Source organism: Hemiscyllium ocellatum, chromosome 22 (genome assembly GCF_020745735.1).
Source record: "Hemiscyllium ocellatum isolate sHemOce1 chromosome 22, sHemOce1.pat.X.cur, whole genome shotgun sequence".
Lineage (NCBI taxonomy): Eukaryota > Metazoa > Chordata > Chondrichthyes > Orectolobiformes > Hemiscylliidae > Hemiscyllium > Hemiscyllium ocellatum.
The window spans coordinates 36,662,196-36,674,354 of record NC_083422.1 but is presented as its reverse complement, the minus strand read 5'-3'; the positions used below and the strand labels follow the sequence as shown (position 1 = coordinate 36,674,354).

Sequence of the window (12,159 nt, the reverse complement as noted above, 5' to 3'; positions counted from 1 at the left end):
CTTTTCCAAAGTGGAGTAGCTTGGGATGAGGAAGTTCTCATATTGGCATAAGAAGAATGATTACAGCTATTGGAGACTAATTGTTAGGTTCTTTCAGCCACAACCTTTTTGTTTCATCGATGGTCAAGACCAATAACATCAATGTTCTGGTCATATCAATGTAATCTCATTATCGTACTTGATTGAAATTTAATGTGGAATACAAAGCTAATTCAAGCAATAGTAACTAAAAGGTAAAATACAGGAGGGAATAAATCCAGGAGAAATTCTTAAGGTCTTGCAACATTTGTAGGGAGAAAGCAGAGTTTGTGTTTTGAGTCTAGTGTCCACCTTCAGAACTGGTAGGATCTAGGCACAGTAGTTTTTTTTTATCTTGATAGCAGGATTGGGGTGGAGGGAGGAAAGAGATAAGGAGAGACAAAGCCCAGAGAAGGTTGGAAACAAGCTAGGTAAAGGGAATGTTGATATGAAGCTGGAGAAGAGAGGTGGGTAGAAGTGGCTATGCTGAAAGCACTCTGCCATGACAGGACCTGGCCTGTGTGGTGGGTAAATGGAAGGTGACGGGCTCAATGTTTGGATAAGCTTTACTTCAACATGGGAAGCCAGCCAGCCACCCACCTCGCAACCAAAAAGAAAATTCCCTTGAAGTATTTCTGCCAGAAATTGCTGCAAGAGAAGGCATTATGTTGGAATCCTGATCCTCTGGAGCTCAGGAGACCAATGCCAATTCAGCATCAGCTAACTTGGCAATGAGCAAGTTTTGAAGTGAGGATTTTAACTTGTTCCACTGGGCCTTTCAGGTTCCAATCTTTTCAAATTTTGACAGACAATTGCCACTCCAAAAGCATCAAAGTTTAAAAAAAGTAGCTTTTAATTTTTTAAACAGTAGTTTACAGTAAATATCCCTGATGGTCATTGTACAGAAATCCTCAAAGATCACATGGAAAAATCACTTGCCTCAATTCTTTTCTGAAAATGAAGATCTATCCCAACCTTTAGTTACATTTGTTTTTGAGACAAATCTGGAACTATCCAAAATTTTAACAATGTGGCAGAATTATGTGAGAACACCAGGAACGTTACAATTCACTGGTAGTGCATAATATGTTCCTCTTTAATAACCACGTACCAAAGTCAGCTCAAAGTCTTTTTTGAACTCTGGAATGCAACTCAAATCATAATGCGAAAGGCAATTTGTTTCTGTACCAACTCTTAGGAATTAATCAAATTATTAACAACTGATCTGAACTCCAAAAGTCAGTACTTTTGAAAGGATAATGAAGACTGATTCTATTCAACCATGTTATTTTGTTAAATGAAAACCTTGGGGAGCAAAATTATCAAGGAAAGCACCTCAAGAGTATTCAGGAGTTTCTTGTGCAAAGACATTACAAAACTGAAACTTTTACTGAAAACTGCAAATGATTCAATCTTTAAACATATTTGGGGAAAATCCTCATAAGTATATCAACTTTACCTCAAATTCTCTTGTTGTAAGGCTTCGGCCATTTACTAAATCTGTTTTGTGTACCATGCCACTCACTTAGATAAAGACTTAGTTTTCAATTAATCCTTAAATGCAGCAACAGTTTCTTGCTGGAAATCATGGCTTCACCTATTCAATAACAGCTGCTTGTTGAAAAAGGGTCAGGAAGGCACAATTATAATATGCTTTGCTTCAGTACATTGCACAGATTCAGGAGAAAGGTGGTTTTAGGATATTGTTGAGACAAAAAAGATGGCTGCGCACTGCCTTCAATTGTACCATAATACTTGATGCTTAAATTTAGTTCCTCCAACATTCTTCAATAGGGAAATACAAAACTGAATGCATATTTTTAAAAAATTACATTGGAACTCGGAGCTAGAAAAGTTCCTATTCAAATTGATATTGACACTTAACCATCTGCTCTAACAAAACATATGAAATGCATGACAGGTTTAGGAGTCGAGAAGCACACAGTTTTGAGAAGATGGACCTGATCTCTCTGGTTCTGTGCATGAAGCCACCTGTGCTTGATTTACTCTCCTTCACTGCTAGCTGTAAGGTTCCACTACTATTTAAGTTTGGACAGTCTTAATTCTGTTCCTAGTTCAAGGTAACCAAGATACTTAAAATTGCTCTAAATTTAAAGTCTTACATTAGTGAATAGGAACTGTTCAGTGTTTGTAATAAATTACAGCATTGAGGCAAAGTACAGGAAAATTGTGTATTAATCCTGGGAGTAGTCCATGTTGCCACTGGGTATAGAAGATAGGTTCTATTATCCTGCAATAACTTCCTTAACTTGAACTCCTGACAACTGGCATGTTTTTTTTTTAAGTTAAGCTTAACTACCCAGTCCAGTAAATAATACAATGTTTAAGGTGCTTTAAGAATGATTTGTTCAGATACAATTAATTTGGATCTGGCACATAAACCAATAAACCAAAGCAAGTGGAGAAAAGTTATACGATGGAATAGTTTTTAACTGATTCTACTTGTCTGATAATGCACTGCCTTTTCTCATAATCCACCAACTCAGATTAAAAGTGAAAAAGTAAGTGTTATAATACCAAGTGAATCAAATTATCAAAATATTTAAGGCTGCTCAAGTTTTTGCTCTGACAGTCTTAATTTGAAGCAAATGATATAACCTGGCTTCTTACACAAGTCTACAAACTACTAATTTAATTGTTCACTTGTTACCAGATGCACATATTCTACATAATTGAATAAGGTCGAAGTATGGACAAAGGAAGGACTATTTCAGCTCATCACAGCCATTCTTTCCACAGCCCATCTGCCCCATCAGGGATTCCTTTCCACTGCATCAGACGTGTGCCAAATTGCACATTTGACTTACAATTAGTATAAACTGCTGGTTGATAACCTCACTGAACTAAGAAGCACATTTGAAATAGATGCAAAAATACAGTTATGGTTTGAAGGTAGCTGCTACATAATTTAAATACTCAGTAAAGTCTGAGTGCTAATATCAAACGTGATAAATAAGGGAATGCTTCAATGTTAGAAGTTAGCCCGTCTGATTAGCCATCTCCATACTTCAATCTGTGATATAAACAAACTGACTGTTTGTTCCAATGTCTCTGTACAAATTTAGATCCGGATATTCAGACACTACAAGAACTTCATCCCTGTCGCACAATGAGATTAATCATTTCAAAAAGAGATCAAGAATGTAAGAGCTGTTGAAATCTTCATAGTTCACTTTTTTTTTAAAAAAGGCAATTTTAAACAAGTACAATGTTATGCAAATGTAGTTTACAAAATTACAAAAATAGGTTTGTATTTGAGAATTATGTTAGAGGAATGTAGAAGATATTTTCACAAATGGATGCATTCAACTAAAATGCAGTTCAAGCAACACAAATTAGAAATAAAGTAAAATTTAGATTTAAGAAATTTCTGTAAGAAAATTTGATACAAATGATGTATAAAGAGGGAAAAACTTGTTTTTCCTCAACCTGATGACTCACTTGGCAGGTGGGCTGAGAAGGAATGTTAGTTCTTCAAATTTAAATAAAGCCCACTGACATGTTTGATACTCTGTTGAATTTTAAAGACTGTCCATCATTAAGGTTCATTGCCATTTACATGGGTTTGCTGCTGCAGCCGGCTTTTGCGTAGACCCTCCAACTGCTTTGCTCGCTGCCATCTCTCTCGCGATAAGGTCACATGGCCAGCACTCAGTGACACCAACCTTTTAAAAAACAAATTAAAGTTAGCTTTTTAATTAATGTTCTTTATTTAACTAATAGCTTAAGAACGTTTACATTAGGCTAACAGAAAGCATATCTTGAACACTCATGCCCATTGTTTACGTAAACACAGACCAAATTCTTTTTGATAAACTCGACTGCCAAATTACTTCTCAGTTTTGCTGTCTTAATGGGATGGAACATTCACTTTCTGGAAAGTTCCTTAGCTAGAAAAAAGCAAAATTAAATAAATGCCTAACTGCTAATTCCTCAAAAACTATAAAAATATGAAAGTTAAGGGCCTAGTTGGGCACAGAAGATAAGCCCAAACTCACTATGATGGGTACTAATACTTTTATTCCCTACAAACTTTACTACGAGCTACCTTGTCTATAAATAATGTTATAGTCATCATCAGGACAGTTCAATCCAGATATTTATTAGAACTGAAAATGAGAAAGGAAATTCTGATAGTTCTTCACGATGTGTAACAATCTTGTTAAGTATTTTGCACATTTATATAGATAAAATTATAGCGTCTCAGTTGAAGAATACCTGCTTAGAAGGCAAGACCCAGTAGCAACTTCTCTGTCAACATTGCATTCACATGCACCAAGGGCACACGTGGTGCTGTCCCTATTTCTGGGCCACAAGGCCCAGATTCAAGTCCTACTTCAGGGTGTGATCGCCATGGAGATGTGTCACAACATGTCCAAATACGTTACGCCTTTTAATCAAGGAAGATTCTAATCCCAGAGTTCTATTCAAATTTCAGTTTCAGACCTTAAAAAGTCTCCCAGACCACTATTTCCACCTCCTAAAATGCTCTACAGCCCTACTTGAGACCCTATGTTACATACTGGAATACAAGGCAAAATTAGACAGTCAAAGCAAAATAATAAATAATGCAGTTAAAAGTACTGTGATTTAGGTTGCTCTATCAAAGAGCCAGCACAGAAACTATTGACTTCCTTCTGTACATACATCTCTGATATGATATGACACTGTTAATTTCAAATTCTCTTCCACAAAGGCAGGCGGCACTGCAGATAATGTAGAGATAGCACATAATTTCAAAGGGATAGGGATAGTCTAGAAGAATAGGCAAAATTATAGTAGCCCAAGCGTAAGGTGTATCCATTTGGGACTGAAAAAGGAAAGATCAGGTTACTTTCCAGATGGTATGAAGTTAAATGGATGTCCAAAGAGATTTGGGAATTCAGGTGCAAAGATCTTTAAAATGCCCAAACAGGTAGAGAAAATAATCAAAGTGGCTAATGGAATGCTGATCTTCATATTCCAATCCTCTTGATATAAAGATGCAGACATACAGCTGCAGTTATTAAAAACAAAACCCAGATTAGACCCACTGTGGAGTATTGTGAGCAGATCTGAGCATCAAACCTTAGGAAGGAATATACTGACTTTGGCGGGAGTATGATACCTGGACTTCCGAGGTGAAGTTATGAGGAGAGATTATCCAAATTAGGCCAGTTTTCTCTAGAATTTAGAAGGGGGGGTCTGAAGTCTTCAAGCTATTAACAGCAAAAGACGGTATTTTCATTGGTTGGAGATTCCAGAACTAGGGGGCATAGTCTGAGAATTAGGGCTAGACCATTCAGGCAAGATGTTAGGAAGCACTTTAGCAAATAAAGGGTGGTAGAGGTTTGAAACTCTCTCTTGCACAAATAGCAATTGATGAGATCAGTTGTTAGTTTTAAATCTGGGCTGCTTCCAGATGGCCCAAGGTGGACTTCCAGCCTCAATGTGGTTCCAGAGCGATCTCCCGGCCTAAGGTTGAAGCCTGGCATGATCCGGAGGTTAGGTTCCAGCATGGACTGCGTTGGTGGACTGTTGTTCTGAAATTTTTATTTCTCTATTTTCTAATTTATTCCTACAATCTGTAATGCTGGATGCTTGATTTCTTTACTTTTCTAATTTTTTCCCCTAAGAACTTGTCCTGAAGAATCTGTATCTTGGTACCTCGTACAATAGGTGGAGACATGTAAATTTTTCACTACTCATTTGAGTATGTGAACATAAAACTAATTCAATAATTTTTTGTTAAGCAGACGTGCCATGGATATATGCCAAAAGCACATATACACAGAGTTAGGCCACAGGTCAGCTATGATCTCATTAAATGGTGGAACAGACTTGAGGAGCTCAACGACTTACTCCTGTTCTTAAGTTCCAATGAACTCCTTGTTATCCTCCTTTCCTTTAACCTCCCCAAATGCCTAAAGTCATAGTGCATTATCCCATTCATTTACTCCTCTCCTCGATGACTGACAATGACACCCTTACAAAATATCATTAAGTTAGAATCTTTCACTTCACCCCAATATTTTCCTTGCAACTTCCTCCATCCCAGTATCACCCCACAAACAATACAAATGTTTTAATGAAACTATGAACGAAAGATAGGGCCTGAGGAAGAGAAACAGAGAAAGAAGTGAGCTTGAAAGAGTGACCGAGTTTCCACAGTCAAACCTAACCTGTCTCAGGGTCTCAAAAAGAGTTTATTCAAAACATGTAATGTTTCAATTCAAGAACTGCCAAGTGGGGAAACAGAAGTGATTAACAGTTTAATGTATTTGTTGTGAAGTGTTCTTATAATCCTCAAAGAAAATGGATGAAATAAGCTACTTCATATCTCATCATCACATTATTTACCTTGCAACAACAAGCAACTGATGGAGATCTTCTGCAGTTATGCTCCTAGGATCACTCTTCCTCATCTCCACAAAATCTTCTTCCACTGCCTACAAAATAGATAATTAAATACTGAAATTATGCAACCATGTACAAAACTTGAAAAGAAAATAAAAGAATCCACAATACCTTGGTCACATCATCTGATATACTATAGTCCATCAGTTTCAGTAAGCTCAGATATATGCGAAATTTCTTGAGCATAGAAGGCACTACTGCTGTTTGTAAGTTTGTCATGTACTCTTCAATGTTGGTAGGCATCATCTGAGGCTGTAGATGGACTTGGCAGTCAGACTATAAATCAGAGAAAGAGTTAAATAAATTTCACAAGACAGCATTAGAATTGACATGAAGAGGAAGAGCAATTTACAAAATATTCCCATTGCCTACTTTTAATAATTCATAGCATTATTATTAGCAAAATAAACGCACATGACTAAGATGTACATTACACATTATGATTGAAAATTATACTTGCTATTTCACTCCTTTTGCTAAGCCGTCATGTGTATTTGTTTAGTTATGAGGTCACTACACTTCATACAAAGCATTAACAGAAAGTATAAGAGAAGTAAATTTCAGCATCATAGAGTGAAATACAAAATAAAGAGTTCATAAGTTCAAAGGATAGAATGGGTCAAGGAATCAATCACGAGCGGGTATAGTTTTAGGTTAAGGAGCAGGAGATTCAAAGGGATTTGGGGAAAATCATTTTCACTCTGCGGGTGGTGGGAATCTGGAATGCGCTGCTTGGGAGATAGTGGAGGCTAGAAACGTTATAACCTTTAAAAGATATTTGGATGGGTATTTCAAATATCATAACATTCAAAGATATGAGACAATTGCAGGAAATTAGGATTAGTGCACTTTTCTTGGCAGTTATGTTGGTGCAGACTCGACGACCGAAGGGCCTTTTCTGCGCTGTGTGAATCTATGAATTATTGTATCAAGGCAAAATACTATGAATGCTGGAAATCTGAAAGAAACACAAAGAATGCTGGAAAACTGAACACCCGTAGAGAGAAAAACAGAGTTAATATTTTAAATCTGATATGACTCTTCTTCAGAATTATTGTATTGATGTCAAATTAAGCTCCAGTAGAAGCGATTGGCACAATAAACAGGTCAGTTTGAGTTTGTCCACAAAACCTGTACTAATAACATCACTAACAAAACAAACATGAAGTGGTAGCACCAATTACAGGTACATGTAAAACCAAGTTAAACAAATTTTTAAACACTAAATTGAGAAATTAATCTTTATTTTTAAATTGTTGACATCCCAGTAAATTAGTAAAGAAACTTTTGTTCATTACTCAAGAGAGTTTAAGTCTTATGAATGGAGCAGGATCACAAAACCTCAAGTTTTTAAAGGGATCTTGAATCTATCATGCGTCTGGTTCAGCCTGTTGGGCTAATCTAAGATCAAGAGATTGTTGGAGTTTTTTTTTAAGATTTAACTTGCTGAGTGTTTTTATTTCACCCATAAAGGTAAAATGGCTTGTGTAAAGGGAGGTACTTGCAACTAAAAAAGCATTACCAGCATCCTATAATAAAACTTCTACGTTTTGTTATAAAATAGAATATTAATGATTAATGTTGATTCAAAAATTCAGAAGTTCAAAAGACTTCCTTATAACTCAAAAACTAATTAACAGATATGGCGATGATAATAGATTAATTGGTGTGAAAAAAAAACAGGTGGATTACACACAACTTATTTAGAACAAAAGTCAACTGAACATGGCATGTGATATATATGTGAATTATACAAAGAGACACATCCACACAGTACATGTACCGGTAAGAGTGACCTTCCTTCAGAAGTGATGAGTACATTAATATTGCAAGGGAATTCCATCTGGTGGTAGTTGAAGTCATAGTCCACCTTCTGCCAGGTAATCAAATTACCAAGTGCTGTCACATTTCGGACACCTGTGAAAGATTGGGAATTTACAGTGATCGTTTATGACATTGTTTATGTGGCAGGTCAATTACTACTGCTTCAGGCTCAGAAATCTAAGAGGGCAAAATAAAATTAACATTCTGTTGTTTTGTAAAAGTAATGCATTCAAGTAACTGCCGCAGTACTTATCATATTTAAACCAATTCCAACTAAATCAACAAACGCTTGTTCCCAAGACTTCTTTGTTCCTGTACTCCCAATAACTCCCCATCACTTGCCTGGTTAATTCCAGCTTATTTACAAAGATAATATCACCCAACAGCATTTTAGGACATTCATTTCTTTGTCCCCTTTCATTAAAAGACATTCTCTAAATATTCAATAGCAACTTGCTCCAATTTTATTACTGTCACCAAAAACACATTTGCCACAACATATATATTTTTACAGGTCTAGTCCACAGGATGTAACTCAAGTTTAAATGAATAAAATAACTTTCAGTAAGCATACACAACCGTTCAGCTGGTTCACTGAAGTGCTGTAGTCTGTTAGCAAATTCAATACCTGAATATTTTGATAAAGGTGCATATTAGTGCCCAGTGTCTAAAGAAAACAAAGCTTAATTTCAAGAGCCTTTTCAAAGGGGCTTGAACTGGTATAGTTGGAAGAAATTTGCAATGGTGATTAATTCAATCTAAGAGGCGGAGTCAGTCTGAGACTGATAGTTTGGCTGCTTTCCAAATAATTGTGTTGACCTCACAACCTTTAAGTTTAGCTTGTCCTGTAATTCTACAAAATCTTATCACTCTCCTCCTCTGTTTAGTGATTCCAATGCATGTTCCCAGATTAGAGGGCATGCAAGTTATTCAGTTCACATCAGCATTTGAAACAACACAACTACTCCAGTTGAACAAAGATAGCTTAGCAAGCACACGGCAGTAAAGCTTGATCCAAACAGTAAAATTTAGTCCTGACCTGTAGCATCCAGCTGCCCTTGTTCCAATGAAGTCTCATCTAACATGAGTGAAGTGTTACTGGCCAGCTGCAGTACTCCAGTAACAAGGCGGTTTGCAGTGTAGTCTTTATGCGGGATGAACTGGAGGGTGTTCATGTTGTTAAGAGTCATGGGTAGACAATAGGACTACAAAACACAAAATTAAAATTAAGTGGGAATGTAAACAAAGCTCCCATTTGAATAGACTGTACAGTAAACAATGACTTGAGAAACAAAGCAATTTGTTAAATAACAATACGATTTTTAAAACTTGCTTTAGCTTTAATTCTAAACTGTCATGATGTGTGAATTACACAGTACACGCTACTATTCTTAGGTATGCACTACACCTGGTTGTGAACATTTCAATTTATTTTGTGATTCTGTTTGTATTATGCCCATACTTTAAAGCAATAAAGACCAGTTTATGAACTATTCACAGGACAATGGTCCAGATTTTATAAAGTTAAAAATCACATAACATCAGGTTATAGTCCAACAGGTTTAATTGGAAGCACACTAGCTTTCAGAGCGACACTCCATCACTAGTTCCAAAAGCTAGTGTGCTTCCAATTAAACCTGTTGGACTATAACCTGGTGTTGTGTGATTTTTAACTTTGTACACCCCAGTCCAACACCGGCATCTCTAAATCCAGATTTTATAGTCAGTGATGAAGAAAGAGTGCTTCCCCACTGACTTTAAAGAAAGTTGACCACAAAAATCTAGCATATCCTGTAGATGTTTAAATTTTCTATTTTCCGATACTAGTTTGAATTTGCTTTCAAGCCATGTTGATTTCAACAGTGATATCATCAATCAGAGTAAACAGCCAGTCACACTGAAGTATTCTTAGAGACTGCAAACTAGGATGCAAAATGCAGCAGTTATCGGTGACTTTGAAGTTTTACAGGGTTGAATGAATGAGTGTAACAATCACATGAGATCAAGGTAAAAGCTGGAATATCAAAAAAACTTCGAAAACAAATACGTAATAACAGGGGGAAGGGCAGAGTGAAGCATAAGACAGGTTATGCACAGTTCATTTCCAGGTTACTTGTGACAGCTAAAGAAGAAAACAGACTTGGCTAGAGGCAGCAGGTAGTGTGCTTGATACTGGATGTGAAAACTTCCTCAGGTGACTAAGGTTTTGGCAGAAAAACTTGACCATGGTAGCTGGAGTTGGCACAAGGAGGAACCCAGGGGGGACAAGATTTGGCTGAGCAGGGGCAATTAATAGATCAGTGCAGCTGGGGAACTGGGACTCTGCAAAAGCCCAAAAGCAGTAATTGTCTCATGCAGCTGCACACAAGAAAGCCCCAGCGCAGTGCGAGCTCAGAGAAGCATCTGCTCAGCACAGGTGAGAATTGGGGATTTGGAAAAAGTTCAGGAGCAACTATCAGCTCAGTGAGGCTGAAGTAAATGTTTGCTCCATGACATTGAGAGGCAAGTTGTCAGGCACAGCTGGAGAACTAGGACCGTGTCAGTGATTAGATGCCAGAGTGCAGCCTTGTAAACCCAGTGGGATAAAGCCTCAGGTGAATTCATTGAGTGACTGGGAAACAGGCAGCCATGGGGCATTCTGAGTTTGTGTCCTATTGCCTAAAGATTCAATACAGGCAGAAGCAGCAGGAGGGCCTCCTGCAGGGCCAAGTCAGAGATGCTGCTGAGGGAAAAGCAGAAACTAAATCCTCAAATGAAAAGAACTGAAATCCATGCTGAGGAAGACAAGAGCTTGAGAAGTTTTTTTGTGATTGATTGTTGGTGATCATTGATGTCTGGATGGTTTGCTGAGAAGATGTGTGGGATTTGTCTTGGCCATGTGTGCAACTCAATCTGCAAGCTATAGTGTATATTTGACCAGAGCTTGCTAGTTAAGTCATACTTCAAATCAAGTTAATTCTGAATGTTAGAACATCGGATAGATAGTATTGATTTTTTGCTATGTTAACTTTAGCATATTTTCTTTGCAGCAGTGAAGGTTGAGATGGGGACCTGATAGAGCGGTATAAAATTATGTGGGACCAAGATACCTTTCTCCATTAGTAAAAGTCAATTCCCAGGGAACACAGACTTAAGGTATGACATAGAAGGCTAAGAGGAGAGATGGGAACTGCTTCGGAAATAACTGCTTTGAAATAAGCTACAATGATAATGCACAGTGTAAGGAAATTAAGTCTCAAACCTGGGAGTGGTCCATGCTGCCAGTGGGTAAAAGAGATGGAGAAAGGTTCCATTGTCCTGTAATAACTTGCCTAACCTGAATTCCTGACAACTAGCATGCTGTAATTTGTTTAGTTAAGGTGAAACAGCCATTTGAATATGTAACACAGAATGCTTAAGGTATTCTAAGAATGATTTGCTTGGATGCAAGTAAACCTGATCTAGCGCATAAATCAGTTAACCGCAAGAAAATGGGGGAAATTATACCATGGATAGTTTTAACTGATTCTATTTGTCTGATAATACACTCAGGATGGTGGAGTCTCAATCTCACTGACTGAAAGGGTGGTGACTCAGAAACTCATAACAGTGGTATTTAAATATTCAATTGTGTTGCAACAGCCTCAGCTCTGACTGAGCCAAAAAGAGGAAAATCAGATTAGTGTAGTCAGATGTTGTTTGACTGGTGCAATAATGATGGGCGAATGGCCTCATTTTGTGCTGTAAACATCTATCAGTCGACATTTGAACAAAAGCATTCAAGAGTGGCTGTCAGTTTCAGAGCAGGAATAACTCTGAACAATTTTGCAAACACTACTATCACAAAATTTGGGCATCATCCCCACTTTGAAAATTGTTTAACAGCTTGTTTGCCCAGAATAGGCCACGCACTGACTTATG

General features: G+C 37.3%; 1 protein-coding gene across 1 annotated transcript in view; it reads right to left on the bottom strand.

Moving 5' to 3' along the window:
- Nucleotides 1-869: 869 nt before the first annotated feature.
- mcmbp (minichromosome maintenance complex binding protein) overlaps nucleotides 870-12,159 on the bottom strand; it is a 36,851-nt gene continuing 25,561 nt past the window's right edge. The window contains exons 12-16 of the mRNA XM_060842075.1: nucleotides 9,299-9,464; nucleotides 8,219-8,352; nucleotides 6,547-6,711; nucleotides 6,379-6,467; nucleotides 870-3,704 (exon numbers count right to left, since the gene is read on the bottom strand). Coding sequence (XP_060698058.1) covers nucleotides 3,578-3,704; nucleotides 6,379-6,467; nucleotides 6,547-6,711; nucleotides 8,219-8,352; nucleotides 9,299-9,464 — 681 coding nt within the window. The 3' untranslated portion in view covers nucleotides 870-3,577. The remainder of the gene's footprint in view (nucleotides 3,705-6,378; nucleotides 6,468-6,546; nucleotides 6,712-8,218; nucleotides 8,353-9,298; nucleotides 9,465-12,159) is intronic.